We start from the raw sequence: 18,239 nt of genomic DNA, 5'->3' as shown, positions 1-18,239 counted from the left end.
AGCCTTAAAGGGGTATTCCGGCCCCTAGACATCTTATCCCCTATCCAAAGGATAGGGGATAAGATGTCAGATCGCCGCGGTCCCGCTGCTGGGGAGCCCCCGGATCCCCGCTTCGGCACTGCGCTATCATTACAGCACAGAGCGAGTTAGCTCTGCACGTAATGACGGGCAATACAGGGGCCGGAGCATCGTTACGTCACGGCTCTGCCCCTCATGGTGTCACGTCCCGCCCCTTTCAATACAAGTCTATGGGAGGGGGCGTGGCGGTCGTCACGCCCCTGCCATAGACTTGCATTAAGGGGACGGGCCGTGAAGTAACGAGGGGTGGAGCCATGACGTCATGCTGCTCCGTCCCCTCTATCGCCCGTCATTACGCACAGAGCGGGGATCCCGGGGCTGCCCAGCAGCGGGATCGCGGCGATCTGACATCTTATCCCCTATCCAGCATACATAGACAACTCATTCATGTTAATGGGTAATGTGTTGTGTTTTTCCTGCAGTGCTACACAGGTTAACTTCAGTAGTGAAGAAGGAAGCTGGACAGCCTGTGATCAGATCATTTTTCTGCAGTGGCTTTTAACACAACTGTGACATCCATCCATCTGGAGATTAACAAAGACTGGAATTGAGAAACATTGCTATAACAAGCTATGAAGTTATTTCTTGAGGGTGTCATTTGTGTTTGTATTTCCATTTTTCTGATGTATTATAGGAACAAAATAACAAAAATAACGGTGGTGCCAGATCCTTCAAATGGTGGACACCAATGGAGCCTAATGGATCTCACTGACTTTAAGTCCACTGGATTTGGGAAACAGCATCCAGTATTTTACAAGAAACAATATTGCAGGATATGAAGTCAGCAACATAGATGTAAATGTAGCCTTAAAGGGGTATTCCGGCCCCAAGACATCTTATCCCCTATCCAAAGGATAGGGGATAAGATGTCTGATCGCGGTAGGCTCGCCGCTGGGACCCCCGTGATCTTCCTGCGTGACGTCACATGGGAGCGGAGTCGTGACGTCACGATACTCCGTCCCCGTGGTCAGGAGGCATAACACTGAGAGCCTCCAACGCTTCCTGCAGTGCTTACAGTTGGGTTCTGCATGCTAGATTGTGGGGGTCCCCAGCGACGGGACCCCGCGAACAGACATCTCATCCCCTATCCTTTGGATAGTGGATAAGATGTCTTGGGGCCGGAGTGCCCCTTTAAAGTGTACCTGTGTTTAAAAAAAAAACTTTTGACGTCACATGCCAAAAGTTTTGATTGGCCAGGGTCTCAGTACTAAGACTCCCTCCGATCAGGAGACGGTAGCATGCTTCACTATGTGTAAATCATTTAACAAATATTTTTGACATGTCATAGAAGTGCTCTGACCCTTACCGATTGCTAGAAGGCTTGCCGCTGGGAGAAGTGTTTGGCCAGGATCTTCTCTTCCCGACTTACTGCAGGAGATAAGCTCCATAGACTTACTATGGAATCTGCCAAGTGCAGTAAGACAAGGGTAGGAGCCCTAAGCCAGGCACATATTCTGACTAGTTCTAGTGACTGGTCAGGGTTTTTAAGACCCAGCTGCAGATAGATCAAAATTTTGACATGTCTCATTTAACAAAAGCTTCATCAAATGACAGTTACTTTAAATGTGCACTGTTAGATACAAAAACTTTTGATATGTTGTAAAGTATGCAAAACCAATAGGTTGCTTTCATTAGAACATTTTCAGTATTCATACTGAAAAAGCCAGTCAAACAACTGCCCCCCCTGCCTGCTTGGACACATACTAGTCCTGCTGTGTCCATGCGTCATCACCTATGTCATGGACACACTTCCTTGATTGACAGCTGTGAGCGCAGGGCTCATAGCTGGAGGAAAATCCTCCCACTGTCAGCTTGTGTCCCAGTACTGTCAGTGAGGACAAGCTGGGAGTTGTAGCTTTGCTAATGCTAGGGGAGATGTGAGCAGACAGAATACTGAGGGAGGGGGCGGAGACCTGCACAGTGAGGCCACGCCCCCTCCCTTTGAGAGAAATTCAGACAAGTGAGCGAAATTAAAAGTGTGATAAAAAAATAAATAAAGGTGCCAGACACATAAAAATTAGATGTACATGGTCAGGATTAGGTACTGAGTGATAAAAAAATTTTTGTTGGATCTGACGGGTACGCTTTAAGGTACTTAAGGGCTGCATGTGGCCCTTCTGCTGTAAGTTGGCTGCATAAAAAGCTAGTAAGACTTTAGAAGCAGATGAAGGCAGAATATGTTAAGTCTCCATTATTAAGCATACAGATGTAGAAAATGGGGCATCCTCCACTGTGCATAGGCAAAAGGTGGAAGCTAATGGTCGAAAGAGTGAAGCACGAATGGAAATCCTTCTATTCCATGTGCATTTGGACAAATATTCAGGGCATTTTGGGCATTTTCTGAAGACACCTCTAAGGACAACATGGAAACAAGTGATATCTGTCTGACATGAGATACACTGGAAACTTCTATTTGGTATACCAGTACAATTTGTAGAACATATTAGAAAAATGATCAGCGTTATTTATTGTCATGGTAACAGTAGCAAGTGTAACACAGAGAAGTGTGCCAAGAGATAACACAAGAAAAAGGATATTGCCTCTTCGATCTACTTTGCACCTTTTGTGTTCATGGTTCTTTGCAGTACACGTATTGTTATTCCTTTTTAACATGTTATTTTCACAATTGCCACATTATTATCGGTTTCTTTGTATAACAAAACAGAACCAAGCATTGTACATGTACTGGTGTGCTGTACAGACACTTAACAAGTAAATTTAAAAACATGGCGTACATTTTTTTTTTGTTTTTTTGTTTGTTTTTCTTTACCAGTGCAGGAAAGATATATGACCTAAGCCCAGAACTACACAGTAGTTTCATTTCTCCATGGCCCCGTTTTTACGTTTCCTGCATTATCGGAACTATACATCATGGCTTCATGCATGCTAGACTTGAGTAACCCATTAGGATTTGTTGTATTAAATGGATATGATTGTCTCCTTGGTTGCATCTCAAAGTGAGTATGGTGCACAGTGTCAGAGTCAGGCATTTTGCCACAACTAAATATTGCAGTACTTGCATCGCTGCTCTCAGGCTGGTTGATGGTAGGGTAAGGGTCGCTTGCTACACAACAGCCCCTTCTGTGGCCTGTATGGCCCTCATGTGTACTGTGTGGACTGTCTGTGTGCGAGCTATGGATACTACCATCAATACTAGAAGGAATATGGTAAGCATACTCTCTCTCAGCAGCTGACCTATGTCGACTGAAGTAGCGTGGCTTAGTTCTGCTTTTTAGACACCTGTGGACGTGCATGTTGGGTCGAAAAGCACCTTCATTGTGCACATGGATACGAGCTTCATCCTCCATAAGTTGTTCACAGTGAATCTTTGCACAGCATGGTGTGACTGGTGAGAGGCAGTTTACATGGTTCTGCACAGCTTGTAAATTGGTAAGTTTGCAATGACCCACAGATGGGTGGTTGTACATTGGTGATTTATTAGGGCATGGTGAATCCTGAATGCAGGTCGCATGACCCTGCGCATCTCCATTTATGTTCACTTTTTGGCGTGCATTTGCTGGCACCGCATATGCATTTCTTTTGGACGGACAACAAGACCACCAGCAATGCCAAACATCATCTCGCTTTGCACAGTGATGTATTAAAGTGAAGAGGCCTAAAGTTACACAAAATGCTCCATAAAGGCAGCTAAAGATCATATCCAAGAAATGCCCTTGAGATACAGCAAGAGCCCCAAAGGTCCAGGTTGCTGTAAACAGAAAGAGAGTGAATGCCGCAGCTCGGAGCTGGGCCTTGAAGGAATGCTCATTTTCCAAAAGTGAAGATGAAATCATGGAGCAGGCTGCCTGGGCAACTGACCCAGCCTCAGTTATATGACTGTGACCAATTTCTCCAACTGCCAACCTCTGCTGCTCCTCCGTCCTTTCCTTTAATTCATACTTGCGTTCAGGATGACGCTTTAGCTGCACGTAGGTACATAGAAAGTAAATACAGGTGACAAGAACAATGAAGGCGACAGGGCCATAGAATGCACCAAGACTTGGCTCCCAAGCCATCCAGCAGCTGTGAGTAAAAAAAGAGAAATACAGACATTAATGTTAGAGAATGACATGTAAAAGCAGCAATAAGCAGAAACTATTCTTAAGGTGTTCAATGAGGGTGGTTTCATGGGTACAGTGTTTTTTGGCAAAAAAAAAAAAAAAGACCCAAGCAAAAATCCACAATCAGCGATAAGTCCTACGCATGTACAATCAATTATCCCAAAACAACAAAAGAAGTGTATAAAGAACAAAGTACAGTAGATGCTTCACTGAAGTATCCAAAAAGACAAACATCTTAAAAACACATATGCAATGATAAAAAAAGAATTGAGTTTGTCCAAAAGAAAACAGATAAAACTTGGTCAGGTCCCGGCAGGAAGTAAAAATGTACCATTAATAGTGCATATATACCGAGGTAAATAATTGCTAAACTACTCTTAGATGTACAATCTGCCCCAATATAAATGCAGGAAGAATACATTAGCATCATTTGCATAAATATATATATATATATATATATATATATATATATATATATATATATATATATTGAAATAGAGACAGGAATGGTGGTCAGGGATCACTATATTTTCCCAAGCTCTCTGTCCAGCACTGATATTTAGCCTGCTAGGGACTTTGGTAAGTTCTGTTATCGGGCCTGGATTTTTATAGGATGAAAGTCAGGTCCATTTCTTTCCGGCCTCCAAAGGTTTTCAAACTAGCCCAGAGCCCAGAGCAGAATAGGTGCTAAAGACAGCTTGGCCTTAGGTTTTAAAACTAGATGAGAGTCAGTCTGCAAGTGAGACTGTAAGGAACCTGCACCACTGATAAGAGATTGAATCCGGAGGTTTGCAGCCGCAAAAGGGGACATTGTGACCTGTGTGAGTAACACATTTGTTGACTGTTTTGTTGGGTGGCTGGTAGTGAGTCACCTGTATAGACAGGAAGTTTTTTGTATAGTCAGTGTCGGACAAGTATGATTTATTTTGTATTTTTATGCCTTAGTGAAAAGGCTGTATTTATTTTTGTTTGCTGGAAAGGAAAAAAAAAAGGAGAAGCCTTGTTTTAACTTCACTTTTGAGTCCCTGATCGACTATTTGTGGTAATTTGCTTGGCTCTATGAAGCTAAACTCTCATGATACTGTATATATGTGTCATGGTTTGCCATGGCTATGCCAGTCATGGTTTCCAAAATACAAACAAAGCAAAGCCTTTGAAACATTAGGAATATATCCGGCAAAAAGAACCCAACATGTATTTCGTGCACACAACTGGGCGTGAAATTTGCCTATAATAGCATTTATATCCTTCAATCATATTATATCTAGGGGACGGATAACAAACTGCATCATTTCTAGGGGTGCTAGCTAAATAAACATACAACATAGGAAAGGTAATATATAGGGATGAGCGAATCGAATCTGACGAATCTAAATTCGTTACGAATTTCATGAAAGATTTGATCAGTAATGAATCTGAATATCGGCGCAATTCAATAAAATGATTCGCTTCATTAAACTCCACTTAGTGTGGTCCATGCTCCAGGGCATCTCAAATGGCAGCTCCACATGTGAGGACATGGGGCAAGGGACTCTGGGAAGGTGGGTAGGTGGGATGACCCGGAATCACATGCAGCATGCAGCCTATCAGCAGCTCTGTGATGTAACAGCCCTATATAATTGTCAGCCATCACTGCAGCCAGCCATTTCAGCATTTTATTGCAGAGAGAGCAGTGTGCATGTTGCACAGAAAAACAACTTCACGGCAGCGATATACCACAATCCCAAACCACTGCAGAAAAGCACTGACAGGGAAGGGAGTAAGATAGAGAGAAAGTACACTTTTGGGTGTACTACACAGCGACTCTGTACTGCTGCACTGGGGTGTACAGCAACTCAATTCTAAAGCTAATAGGGGCCAGTTAGGGTGAGCAGTGCACTAAAAGCCATAGTCCCCGTTGCATAGCGGAGCGTATAATCCTCTCATAAGTGTAACCTGAGCGTAGGTGGTGTACAATTTTTTTTCCTGTCAAACTAATTTTGGCCTAGTTACTGTGAAAGGCCAAAGCTACACACTTGTTTTTGTAGCCTAATACAGTTTTTAGCAAAGTGTATTGTTCTCCTCTCATAAGTGTAAACTGTACGTACACCTTGGCATTGGTGTGCGGGCTCAGGTATGTCAGTGATATAAGGATATACTGGCTAATGTCTCAATTTTACATCAATTATGAGGATTAGCTAATGTCATTGTTACATCCACCACAGTAGTGCACCTATTTTTGTATTTTTTGTGTTTTTCTAATATAGTTTGTAGCAGAGCGTATTGTTCTCCTCTCATAAGTGTAAACTGTACGTACAGCTACATGGTGTACGATTTTGTTCCTGTTAAACTAGTTTGGTCCTAGTTACTGTAAAAGGCCAGCCAAAGCTACACACTTGTTTTTTGTAGCCTAATACAATTTTAACCCCTTAAGGACCGGAGGTTTTTCCGTTTTTGCATTTTCGTTTTTTGCTCCTTGCCTTTAAAAAATCATAACTCTTTCAAATTTACACCTAAAAATCCATATGATGGCTTATTTTTTGCGCCACCAATTCTACTTTGTAATGACGTCAGTCATTTTGCCCAAAAATCTATGGTGAAGCGGGAAAAAAAATCATTGTGCGACAAAATTGAAAAAAAAACGCTGTTTTGTAACTTTTGGGGGCTTCCGTTTCTACGTAGTACATTTTTCGGTAAAAATGACACCTGATATGTATTCTGTAGGTCCATACGATTAAAATGATACCCTACTTATATAGGTTTGATTTTGTCGGACTTCTGGAAAAAATCATAACTACATGCAGGAAAATTAATACGTTTAAAATTGTCATCTTCTGACCCCTATAACTTTTTTATTTTTCCGTGTATGGGGCGGTATGAGGGCTCATTTTTTGCGCCGTGATCTGAAGTTTTTAACGGTACCATTTTTGCATTGATAGGACTTATTGATCACTTTTTATTCATTTTTAAATGATATAAAAAGTGACCAAAAATTCACTATTTTGGACTTTGGAATTTTTTTGCGCGCACGTCATTGACCGAGCGGTTTAATTAATGATATATTTTTATAATTCGGACATTTCCGCACGCGGTGATACCACATATGTTTATTTTAATTTTTATTTACACTGTGTTTTTTTTTTATTGGAAAAGGGGGGTGATTCAAACTTTTAATAGGGGAGGAGTTAAATGATCTTTATTCACTTTTTTTTTTCACTTTTTTTGTGCAGTGTTATAGGTCCCATAGGGACCTATAACACTGCACACACTGATCTTCTATGTTGATCACTGGTTTCTCATAAGAAACCAGTGATCAGCGATTCTGCCGCATGACTGCTCATGCCTGGATCTCAGGCACTGAGCAGTCATTCGGCGATCAGACAGCGAGGAGGCAGGAAGGGGCCCTCCCGCTGTCCTGTCAGCTGTTCGGGATGCCGCGATTAGCCGCGGCTATCCCGAACAGCCCGACTGAGCTAGCCGGGAACTTTCACTTTCACTTTTAGCCGCGCGGCTCAGCTTTGAGCGCGCGGCTAAAGGGTTAATAGCGCGCGGCGCCGCGATCGGCGCTGCGCGCTATTAGAGGCGGGTCCCGGCTTCACTATGACGCCGGGCCCGCCATGATATGACGCGGGGTTACTGTGTAACCCCGCGTTATATCAGAAGAGCAGGACCAAGGACGTACCGGTACGTCCTTGGTCCTTAAGGGGTTAAGCATAGTGGAGTGTACAGTCCTCCTCTCATAAGTGTAAACTGTACGTACACCTACGTGGTGTACAATTTTGTTCCTGGTAAAGTCATAAGGGCTTGGTTACTTTGAAAGGCCAGCCAAAACTACACACTTTCTTTTGTAGCAAAATACAGTTTTAAGAGTAGTGGAGTGTATAGTCCTCCTCTCATAAGTGTAACCTATACACACTCAGCTGGTGTATAAGTATGTCAGGCAGAGAAGTGCCAGGACGTGCACAGAGTAGTGGCAGAGGCCTAAATTCATCAGGCGCAGACAGAGGTTGCAGCAGACTAGGGGTGAGTGGCAACAGGAGTTGCAGCGAGAGGCCTGAGCTTCCGGTATCAGCTAGCAGTCATGTATCGACCAGCAACCCATCTGCCGTCATTGATTGGTTAACTCAGTCATCTACTTCATCACAAGTGACATCTGACACCCCCAGTCAACAGTCGGTGGGTTCCTTAGACACAGCCCTCAGTTGGCATGGCCCAGGAGCAGTCCCTGTCCTCCTATTGCCTCTGTCCTATGCTGTTCACTCCCCCACAGAAGTATCTTATGCTGTGGGTTCAGCTCCACTATAACGTGAGGACGATCTAATAGAGGACAGTCAGCAGCTACTCCCCAGCCAAGAAGGGGAGGAGACATCTGCCGCTTCCTCCGTTAGGTGAGCAATCAGTGATGAGCAGAGTGGCGTGAGAGGAGGTATTGCAAGCATTCAGGCTCCTGCAGATGACACTGTTGAGGAACCTGAGGAGGAAATCAGTGATGACTGACACAACTGGATGATGATGAAGCCGATCGCACTTGGGAGCCGGGTGCTGCAGGCGATTCATCATCATCAGGAGAAGACGGTTGGAGGTTGCCCCTGAGGCAGCAGCTGAACCAGCAAGGTGGTAGCATGGTTGGGAGTCAGCATTGTGGCAGAAGCGGGAAGTCTGGAACCAAACCTGCCCGCTGTAGACCACTTGCTATGCGGCAGCCTACCTTCCAGGGAGTTAGTGGAAAAGGGGTTCCTGGAGTCGGCAGCAGTAGCAGTCAGTCAGTGCGGACTGTTGGGGGGAAAATCAGCTACTCGGTGGTATGGCAGTTTTTCATCAAGCATCCAGAGGAGGTTAACATGGCCACATGCAAGATGTGTCGGCAGAAGGTGAAGCGTGGCCAGGGTCCCAATGTTGGCACCATGGCCCTGCGTCAACATATGCAGCGTCACCATAAAGCGGCCTGGGAGAACCGTGGCTACGATGCGGTGGTCCAGCCTGCTGCATCACCCAGTGGCATGCCGTTCCCTGTTTCAGCCAACCAAGGCTCCACCACCTCAGCCGAAGGGAACTGTCTGTCATACCCATCTTCTGTCGGTCCAGATGCTCCTGCTCCTCCTACTTCGAGTTAGTGCTTCCACCAGCAATCCATCAGCGAAGCCATGTCCATCAGTATGCGCCCACTCATCCAACAGCACAGAAGCTGAATGTGCTCCTGTCCAAGTTGCTGGTGCTGCTGTCCCTTTTCAAGTGGTGGACTCTACAACTTTCAGAGAACTGATGGCTTGTGCCGAGCAGAGGTGGAGAGTCCCAAGCCATAATTTCTTTGCAAAAATGGTAGTACTAGCCCTGCACAATTTTGTGGAACAGAAGGTGGGCCGGTCCTTGAGCCTGTCAGTGTGTACTAATGTGTACGGCAGTGCAAACATGTGGAGCTGTAAATACACTCAGGGACAATACATGTCCTTAACGGCCCACTGGGTGAATGTGGTTCCTGCACAACCACAACAGCAACAGCAACTTTGACAGGTCACGCCGCTTCCGTCTCCATGGTCTCAGGCCATTGGTCCTGTAATAGTGTGCGACTCCACCTCCTTATCTTCCACTGTGTCCTCAGCTTCCACTACATGGCCAAGTCTCAGTGCCCCTTCAGCATACCATGTGTGCAGGGCACGGTGGTGTCATGCTGTTCTTTACATGGTTTGCCTTAGCGAATGGAGTCACACAGGGGGGGAACTGCTAAAAGTGATTAATCAAGAAATCGAATCTTGGCTTACTCCATGAAAACTGGAAATGGGAACCATGGTGGCAGACAACGGGAAGAACATCTTGTCTGCGCAGCATCAAGGAAACTTGAGCCATGCGCCCTCCATGGCGCATATGTTCAATCTGGTTGTCAAGCGGTTCCTGAAGTGTTCCCCCCATCTGCAAGACATCCTAACAATGGGAAAGAAACTTTGCATGCACTTCAGCCACTCGTACACTGCAAAGCACACCCACCTTGAGCTGCAGCGTCAGAATGGCAACCCACAACATAGTCTGATATGCGACGTTTCCACCCATTGGAATTCCACCCTCTATATGTTGGACAGACTATATGAACAGAGAAAAGCTATTAACGATTTCTTGATGATCCAAGTGGATAGGGGGACTCTCCCTTGTGTAACTTCAATGTCAACAAGTGGAAGCTAATACGTGACACCTGCCGTTTGCTCAGGCCCTTTGAGGAAGCCACATTATTAGCAGTCGCCAGGATTACGGGATGAACATTGTCATTCCAGTGCTTCATTTCCTACAACAGATGGTGGAAACGAGGGCTGGTCAGGGCACTGGAGACGTGGCGCCTACATCTCCTGGCCACATGAGCCCTGTGGGGGCTGAACTGGAAGAGGAGGGGCACAGTGGAGCACAGGCAAGGTTTTGCGAAATGGGTGCTTTTCTAGTCTTCTGACAGGAGAGGAGGAGCAGGAGTAGCCTGTGGAGCTACAGAGTGACGAGGAAGATGAGACAGAGGACCCAGACACACCGTGGCAGTATGCAGTGGAAATGGACGCAGGTAGTCCCTCTAAGTCACTTGCACAAATGGCACGATGCATGCTCGCTTGCATAGTGACTGCCGAATTGTCACCTTTCAGCAGCAGGATGACTTCTGGCTTTCCACCTTGTTGGACCCTTGCTACCGGCACAAAATGGGGCCTTTCTTACACCCACTGAGAGGGAGGACAAACTGACCTTCTACAAAGACATCCTATGTAGTTAGTTTGCCGATGCCTATCTGCGCCATCGTCCATCCTCTCGCAAGTCTGACTTGGGAGGCCCTCTGTGCTCACCTTCCACTGCCAGTTCCATCAGCAGCAGCCTGAGTCTACAGTCGCTGATGAGTAGCTTTCTTCACCCGCATAGTGAAGCAACTCATCAGCAGCAGGTAGACCTGGAGCAGGACCAGAACTAGCAGGTGGTAGCATACTTTGACATACCCAGCCAGTAATGTGCCATCAGAGCGGGTGTTTAGTGCGGCGAGGGCTATAGTAACCCCAAGGAGAACTCATCTGTCCACCAAAAATGTGGAGAGACTGACCTTTATGATGATGAATCAGGCATGGATCAGCCAGGATTTCCACCCACCAATGCCTGAAGCATCAGTGTAGGTAGATTGACTATGGTGCTGCACCAACACTTACACTATAAATATGGATACAGTTAAAAATATTTAAGGTGCTGCTCCCCATTAGTGTTGGGCGCGAATATTCGCATTTCAAATTTTTATCGCAAATATCGCAAATTCGTGAATATTGCGAATATATTCGCCAAATATTCAAAATTACGAATATTCCCTTTTGACCCCATATGCGCATATTCGCATATGTGAATATTCACATATGTGAATATTCGCGTATTCCTTCTTTTCACTTGTGGGCAAACTAAAATGATGCAAATACACTTGTCCAAGGTTATCAACAACATCCCTAGCAACCAATCGTAAAGTTGCCCACCCCCTCACTGTTTTCTTCCTCGAATACGTGAATATGCGGAGACACCTCCAGGCTGTGTCATTCAGCCACTATACGGTCTCCTCTTGCTGCCAACAACTCCAGGCTGTGTCATTCTGTCACATTATGGTCTCTTCATACATTTTAAAAAATATCTTTAATCTTTAAAATGTTAATCTATTTAAAATGTTCAAGTTCATTTAAAAAAAAAATATTTAATCTTTTCAAATGTGAGGCCCTATGGTCTCATCGGGCTGCTGCCACCTCTAGGCTCTGTCATTGTGCTGCCATGTGATCTCCTTGTTATATTGGGTTTTGTGGTAATATAGTATTAGTTCAAAGTAAACACTTCAGGCACCCAAGACATTCAACCTATGAATCTAATTAAAATCTTCAATTTAAATTAAAAAAAATCTCTTAAACCTTATGCTGAGAGGCAGGGGCTGGAAAAGGTGGTAGCTCGTCTCGCTGCGGACCGCCAGCTCAATTTTAAGATACATTTATGAGCATTTTCAATGTAGCACAACTTATGCGCCAACTTATCCAATGGCACAGAAGCTGAATGTGTTCCTGTCCAAGTTGCTGGGGCTGCAGTCCCTCCCTTTTGAAGTGGACACTCAGTCATGAACATGGGGGTGCGCTGAGAAGCAGGGGTTGGGACAGGTGGTAGCTGGCCTCGCGGCGGACCGCCAGCTCAATTTTAAAGGGTACCTCTCATCAAATAAACTTTTGATATATTTTAGATTAATGAATGTTGAATAACTTTCCAATAGCATGTTAATGAAAAATATGCTTCTTTCTATTGTATTTTTCCCGATCAGTCCTGTCAGCAAGCATTTCTGACTCATGCTGGAGTCCTAAACACGCAGAGCTGCCAGCCTGCTTTGTTCACAGACAAACAGGCTGTGAACAAAGCAGGCTGGCAGCTCTGAGTGTTCTCCTTTGTGAACAAAGCAGACTGGCAGCTCGTAGTGTTTAGGACTCCAGCATGAGTCTGAAATGCTTGCTGCCAGGACTGGTAGGGAGACCCCTAGTGGTCATTTCTTCAAAGTGGAAAATTAAATAGAAAGAAGCATATTTTTTAATAACATGCAATTGTAAAGTTATTCTGCATACAATAATCTATAATATATCAAAAGTTTTTTTGATGAGAGGTACCATTTAAGATACATGTACAAGCTTTTTCACTGCAGCAACTTATACAGCAATTAAACACTATTGGAGCTGGAATTACCGTGGCTGCTGGCACAAGACTTGCCCTCCAATGGCTCCTCAATAGAGATAAGCGAATCAAATCGGACTAATCAATTTTTTTTTTTAAATTCACTCCTCTCTAGTCGTTGTCATATATTTCCTAAGGAAGTACAACAAGAATCCAATGAAACAGGTTGGAGCGATAACAATGAACCATAACTGATTAATTGAAACATTGGCAGTTTCACAGTCAGGGGCAGGGCAGCGCTAAGAGATGGGGGCTGGAACAGGTGGTAGCTCGCCTCGTGGCAGACCGCCAGGTGGATGCTCTCCAGAATGGGTCCTCAAAAATGTATGAAAAAAAATATCAAAAAATGAAATTAAGAAATCTCGTTAATCACTTCAATTGTGACACCATATGATATGCCAACCCTGCCGCCACATCCAGACGCTCTGCGTCAGGGATTCTAATAACAAAACTTGTAATCTGCATGTTATACTAAATAACAGTATAATTTCCCTAACCCAGCACACTCCCTATGCTTGTTATGGCAAGGCAAAGTGTTCTACACTCCTATTGAAGTTCTCTGTAGCCCGGCAATAGCCGTTTTTAATAGCAATTCACTGCAAATAAATTTTGATCAAAGCAAATTTTTTCGGAAAATTCAACGAATTGGGCTAATCGAATTTTTCAAAAATTTGCTCATCTCTAGTAATATACATTTCTATTCTCCAAAATTGTAATTGTGCAAATGTGTATAGAATGCAGTATATGGCAAACAGAGTAGAGTCTGCTCAATTTTAATTTGTCACTTGTCATTTGTAAAACGTTTTATGGTGCAGAAATAGTTCTGTCGATTTTTGTGCCACTTCCCAAGACCCTAGGGCACAGTAATAATTCTGGAGATTGTTGTTCCTCTTTTTTACACTTTCTAGGAAACAGCTTCTATTGAGCGATTATATATTTTCTCTTTCTATTTGTATCTTAGCCTTCCTTCATTAGAAAAATCAGTAACCAGAAGGACACTATATTTCAGCATGACATGCTACCTAGCACTATATTATATGTTTTTCAATTTGCTAGTAATAATATTTGTCTGCTGTGAAATATACCCCTTTAACACACATTTTCCTTGATGATTGTTTTTTTTTTTATTTTTTTTTATTACAGAATATAATTCATTGAGCTATAAACAATACAATCTTCAGGTTATATATTACAACCTGCAGTTGGAAAAGGCTGTACAGGCCGGAACGCGTGCTGCGTTAATTTATGCCTTATTAAAAAGAAAAACTATTTGCATCTAAGATTGGTGTGCTCACATATATTACAACCTGTATCTTATAAATCTGATCTGATATATAATATTCACGGATCATTCTAGAGTAAAAATGTTAATCATTGAATTATTGTGTGATGCTTAATTTGAAAATTGAAGTTTCAGGGCCCTAATGCAAAATCTAGAACATGGCCCCTCCCCTACTATGTTTATGCTGTATATCTTGAAACACTGGCCTTTTGCCCATATAATGCAGACTCACCTCTACTAGTCCTACAGTGCCATTGTAGCGATCATACCTGGCCAGGCTTTGCATAATGCGCTCTGGTCAGTTATGAGTTACAGGCCCTGGCCAATCAGCAGCTGAGGTGGGGTATTTGATTCCTCTTTAGCTTTCTGGCTCTTGCTATTGATTTTAGCTTTGTCCTGATTTAAGTTTCAGTTATTGCCATGGCTTTGCAGTTCTGACCTGTTTATCTAATTTTTAGCTTTGTCCTGTCTTGGGATCTGTCTGTTCTAATGGTTGGTTTTTATCCTTTCTAGTTTGTATCCTTTACCCGTATCCTGTTTTAGGCTTGTTTATATTTTGTACTTCACTATGGTACAGGTCTGGATCCATTGTCTCTCTTGCTTTGCCTCTTGCCATGTGTGTTGTACTTTTTTCTTTTTTTTAACTCTGAACCTGTATTCTGACTTGTTTGAGTTTTGAACTATACCACTGTATAGGTCCTTATTAGAGATGAGCGAATTTTTGAAAAATTCAATTGGGCCGATTCGTCAAATTTCCCCCCCAAAATTTGTTTTGGTCCGAATTTATTTGCAGCAAATCTCTATTAAAAACAGCTATTTCTGGCCTATAGAGAGCCTCAATAGGGGTGTAGAACACTTTGCCTTGTCGTAACACACATTGGGAGTATGCTGTGTTAGTAAAATAATACTGTTATTCAGTACGACATGCAGATTACAGGCATCACTATTAGAATCACTGCCTCAGAGTGTCTGGATGTGGCAGCAGGTCCAGAGACCATATTGCGTCACAATTTAAGAGATTAAAGAGATATTTTAATGTAATTTTTATTTAATTTGATTAGAATTTATTTGTTTCCTTTTTGCGGACCCATTCTGGTGAGCATCGAGCTGGCGGTCCACCAGGAGGCGAGCTACTTCCCCTGCCTCTCAGTGCCCCCCCCCCCACCCCGACTGTCTTACTCTGTGTTGAACTGCGAATGTTTCATTTAATCAGCTATGGTTCATTGTTATCGCTCCAACCTGTTTCATTGGATTCTTGTGGTAATTCCAAAGGCAATATATGACAATGACTAGAGAGGAATGAATTTTTCAAAAAGTCTGATTTGATTCGCTCATCTCTATTGAGGACCCATTGGAGGGCAAGTCTGGTGCCAGCAGCTACGGTAATTCCAGCTATAATAATGTAAAATCTGCTGCAGTGAATAATTTTCTGTAGTGAAAAAGCTCGTAGTTGTATTTTAAAATCGAGCCGTCAGTTCGCCGCGAGGCAGCTATCACCTGTCCCAGCCCCTGCCTCTCAGCGCACCCCCATGCTCTGAGTGTCCACTTGAAAAGGGATTGCAGTACCAGCAACTTGAACAGAAACACATTCAGCTTCTGTGCTATTGGATAAGTGGGCGGATAAAGCTAGTGGCTGCAGTAAAAAAGCTTGTACTTGTTTACTAATAATGAGCTGGCGGTCCTCCGCCAAGCGAGCTACCACCTGTTCCGGCCCCTGCCTCTCAGAGCTCCCCCGCCGACTGTGAAAGTGCGAATGTTTAATTTAATCAGTTATGGTTCATTGTTATCGCTCCCACCTGTTTCATTGGATTCTTGTGGTAATTCCACAGGTAAAATATGACGTCGACGACTATAGGGCTCCAGCCTTGAAAAGATTACATACATTTTTTTAAATTTAAATAGAATATTTTGATAAGATTCACAAGTTTAATGTCCCGGGTGCTCGAAGCGTTTACTTTGAACTAATACTGTATGACCACAAAACCCAATATAACAAGGCGTTACATAGCGGCACAATGACAGAGCCAACGAGACCATAGGGCCTCACAATAGAAAAGAATAAAGATATTTTGTAAAATTTAAATTGAAGATTTTAGCAATTTTGCTAAACCTTGCCTGTGCTCCACTGTCCCCCTCCCCCTCCAGTTCAGCCCATACAGGGCTCATGTGGCTGTGAGATGTAGGCGCTAAGTCTCCAGTGCCCTGACCAGCCATCATTTCCAACACGTGTTGTAAGATATTAAGCAGTGAAATTACATTGTTCATCCCGTAATCCTGGTGACTGACTAATAATATGCTCAAGGGGCCTGAACAAACTCCAGGTGTCACGTATTAGCTGCCACTGGTTGACATTGAAGTTACACAGGGGAGTCCCCCTATCTGCTTGGATCATCAAGAAATCGGTCCAACATATGGAGGGTGGAATTCCAACGTGTGGAAACATCGCAAGTCAGACTATGTTGGAGGATGACGCTGCAGCTCAAGAAGGGTGTGCTTTGCGGTGTATGAATGGCTGAAGTGCATGCAAAGTTTTCTTCCCATTGTTAGGATGTCTGGCAGATGGGGGTATCACTTCAGGAATGGCTTGACAACCAGATTTAAAATGTGTGTTATGCAAGGCTCAGGCTTTCTTGAAGCAGCGCAGACAAGATGTTCTTCCTGTTGTCAGTCACCATGGTTCCCATTTCCAGTTTTCGTGGAGTAAGCCATGATTCGATTTCTTGATGAATGACACAGCCTGAAGGAGGCGAAAGCACTAGGAGACCATATAGTGGCAGAATGACCAAGCCTGGAGGTGGCAGCAGCAAGAGGAGACCATAGGGCCTCACAATCGAAATGATTAAAGATATATTTTAAAATTTAAATTAAATATTTTAAATAGATTAAAATAAAATGTTTTAAGTAATGTGCCAGCAGAATGAGGAGACCACATGGCGGCACAATGACACAGCCTGTAGGTGGCACCAGCATGAGGAGACCAAAATGTGGCAGAATGACCAAGCCTGGACTGTTGACTGGGGCTGTCAGATGTCACTTGTGATGAATTGGATGACCGAGTTAACCAGTCAATGAAAGCAGATGAATTGCTGTTCGCGACACGACCGCTAGCCGATACCAGGAGCTCAGGCCTCTCGCTGCGACTCCTGCTGCCACTCGCCTGCACCTGATGAATTTAGGCCTTTGCCATTCATCTGTGTACGTCCTGGCACTTCTCTGCCTGACATACTTAGTGCGTATATATGGGGAGGACAATACGCTCCACTACGCTTTAAACAGTATTTGTCTAGAACAGCAGCAGGTGTGTACTTTTGGCTGGCCTTTCACAGTAACTAGGCCCTTAGGACTATAACCGGAACAAAATGGTACACAAGGTAGATGTACGTACGTGGTATGGTCTTATGAGGGGAGTACAATATGATCCACTACACTTAAAACAGTATTTGACTAGAACAGCAGCAGGTGTGTACTATTGGCTGTCCTTTCACGCTAACTAGGCCCTTTGTACTATAACAGGAACAAAATGGTACACCACATAGATGAACGTACGTGGTATGCACTTATGAGAGGTGTACAATACACTCCACTACGCTCAAAACAGTATTTGTCTAGAACTGCAGCAGGTGTGTACTTTTGGCTAGCCTTTCACAGTAACTAGGCCCTTAAGACTTTAACAGGAACAAAATGGTACACTACCTATGTACGCACAGGTTACTCTTAATAGAAGACAACACGCAATAATAGCAGGTGATTATGGCTTTTAGTGCTTTGCTCACCCTAACTGGCTGCCTACTATTAGCTTTTCAGTTGTTGTACACACCAGTGCTGCAGCACACAGTTGCTGTGTACTACACACAAAATTGCACTTTCTGTCTCAATCTCTCTCCCTTTCCTATCAGTGCTTTTAGGCTGGATTTGGCCTTGAGGTGAATCGCTACTGTAATACACCCACAATTGCACTTTCTCTCTCAATCTCTCTCCCTTTCCTATCAGTGCTTCTAGAATGGATTTAGGGTTGAGGTGAATCACTGCTGTAAAAATGCTTTTCTGTGTAACACACACTGCTCTCTGTCCCTCTCTCTCTGAAATAGAATGCTGAAGTGACTGGCTGCAAGATGGCTGCCGATTATATAGGTCTGTGACATCAC

General features: G+C 43.8%; 1 protein-coding gene across 24 annotated transcripts in view; it reads right to left on the bottom strand.

Moving 5' to 3' along the window:
• Window positions 1–378: 378 nt before the first annotated feature.
• The window catches only part of ADGRA1 (adhesion G protein-coupled receptor A1), a 1,152,497-nt gene continuing 1,134,636 nt past the window's right edge, over window positions 379–18,239 (bottom strand). For all 24 annotated transcript variants that reach the window (XM_056529273.1, XM_056529272.1, XM_056529274.1 and 21 more), the window contains one exon: window positions 379–4,101. In XM_056529273.1, coding sequence (XP_056385248.1) covers window positions 2,883–4,101 — 1,219 coding nt within the window. In that variant the 3' untranslated portion in view covers window positions 379–2,882. The remainder of the gene's footprint in view (window positions 4,102–18,239) is intronic.

This window comes from Hyla sarda, chromosome 7 (genome assembly GCF_029499605.1).
Source record: "Hyla sarda isolate aHylSar1 chromosome 7, aHylSar1.hap1, whole genome shotgun sequence".
Lineage (NCBI taxonomy): Eukaryota > Metazoa > Chordata > Amphibia > Anura > Hylidae > Hyla > Hyla sarda.
This window is presented reverse-complemented; position numbering and strand designations above follow the sequence as displayed.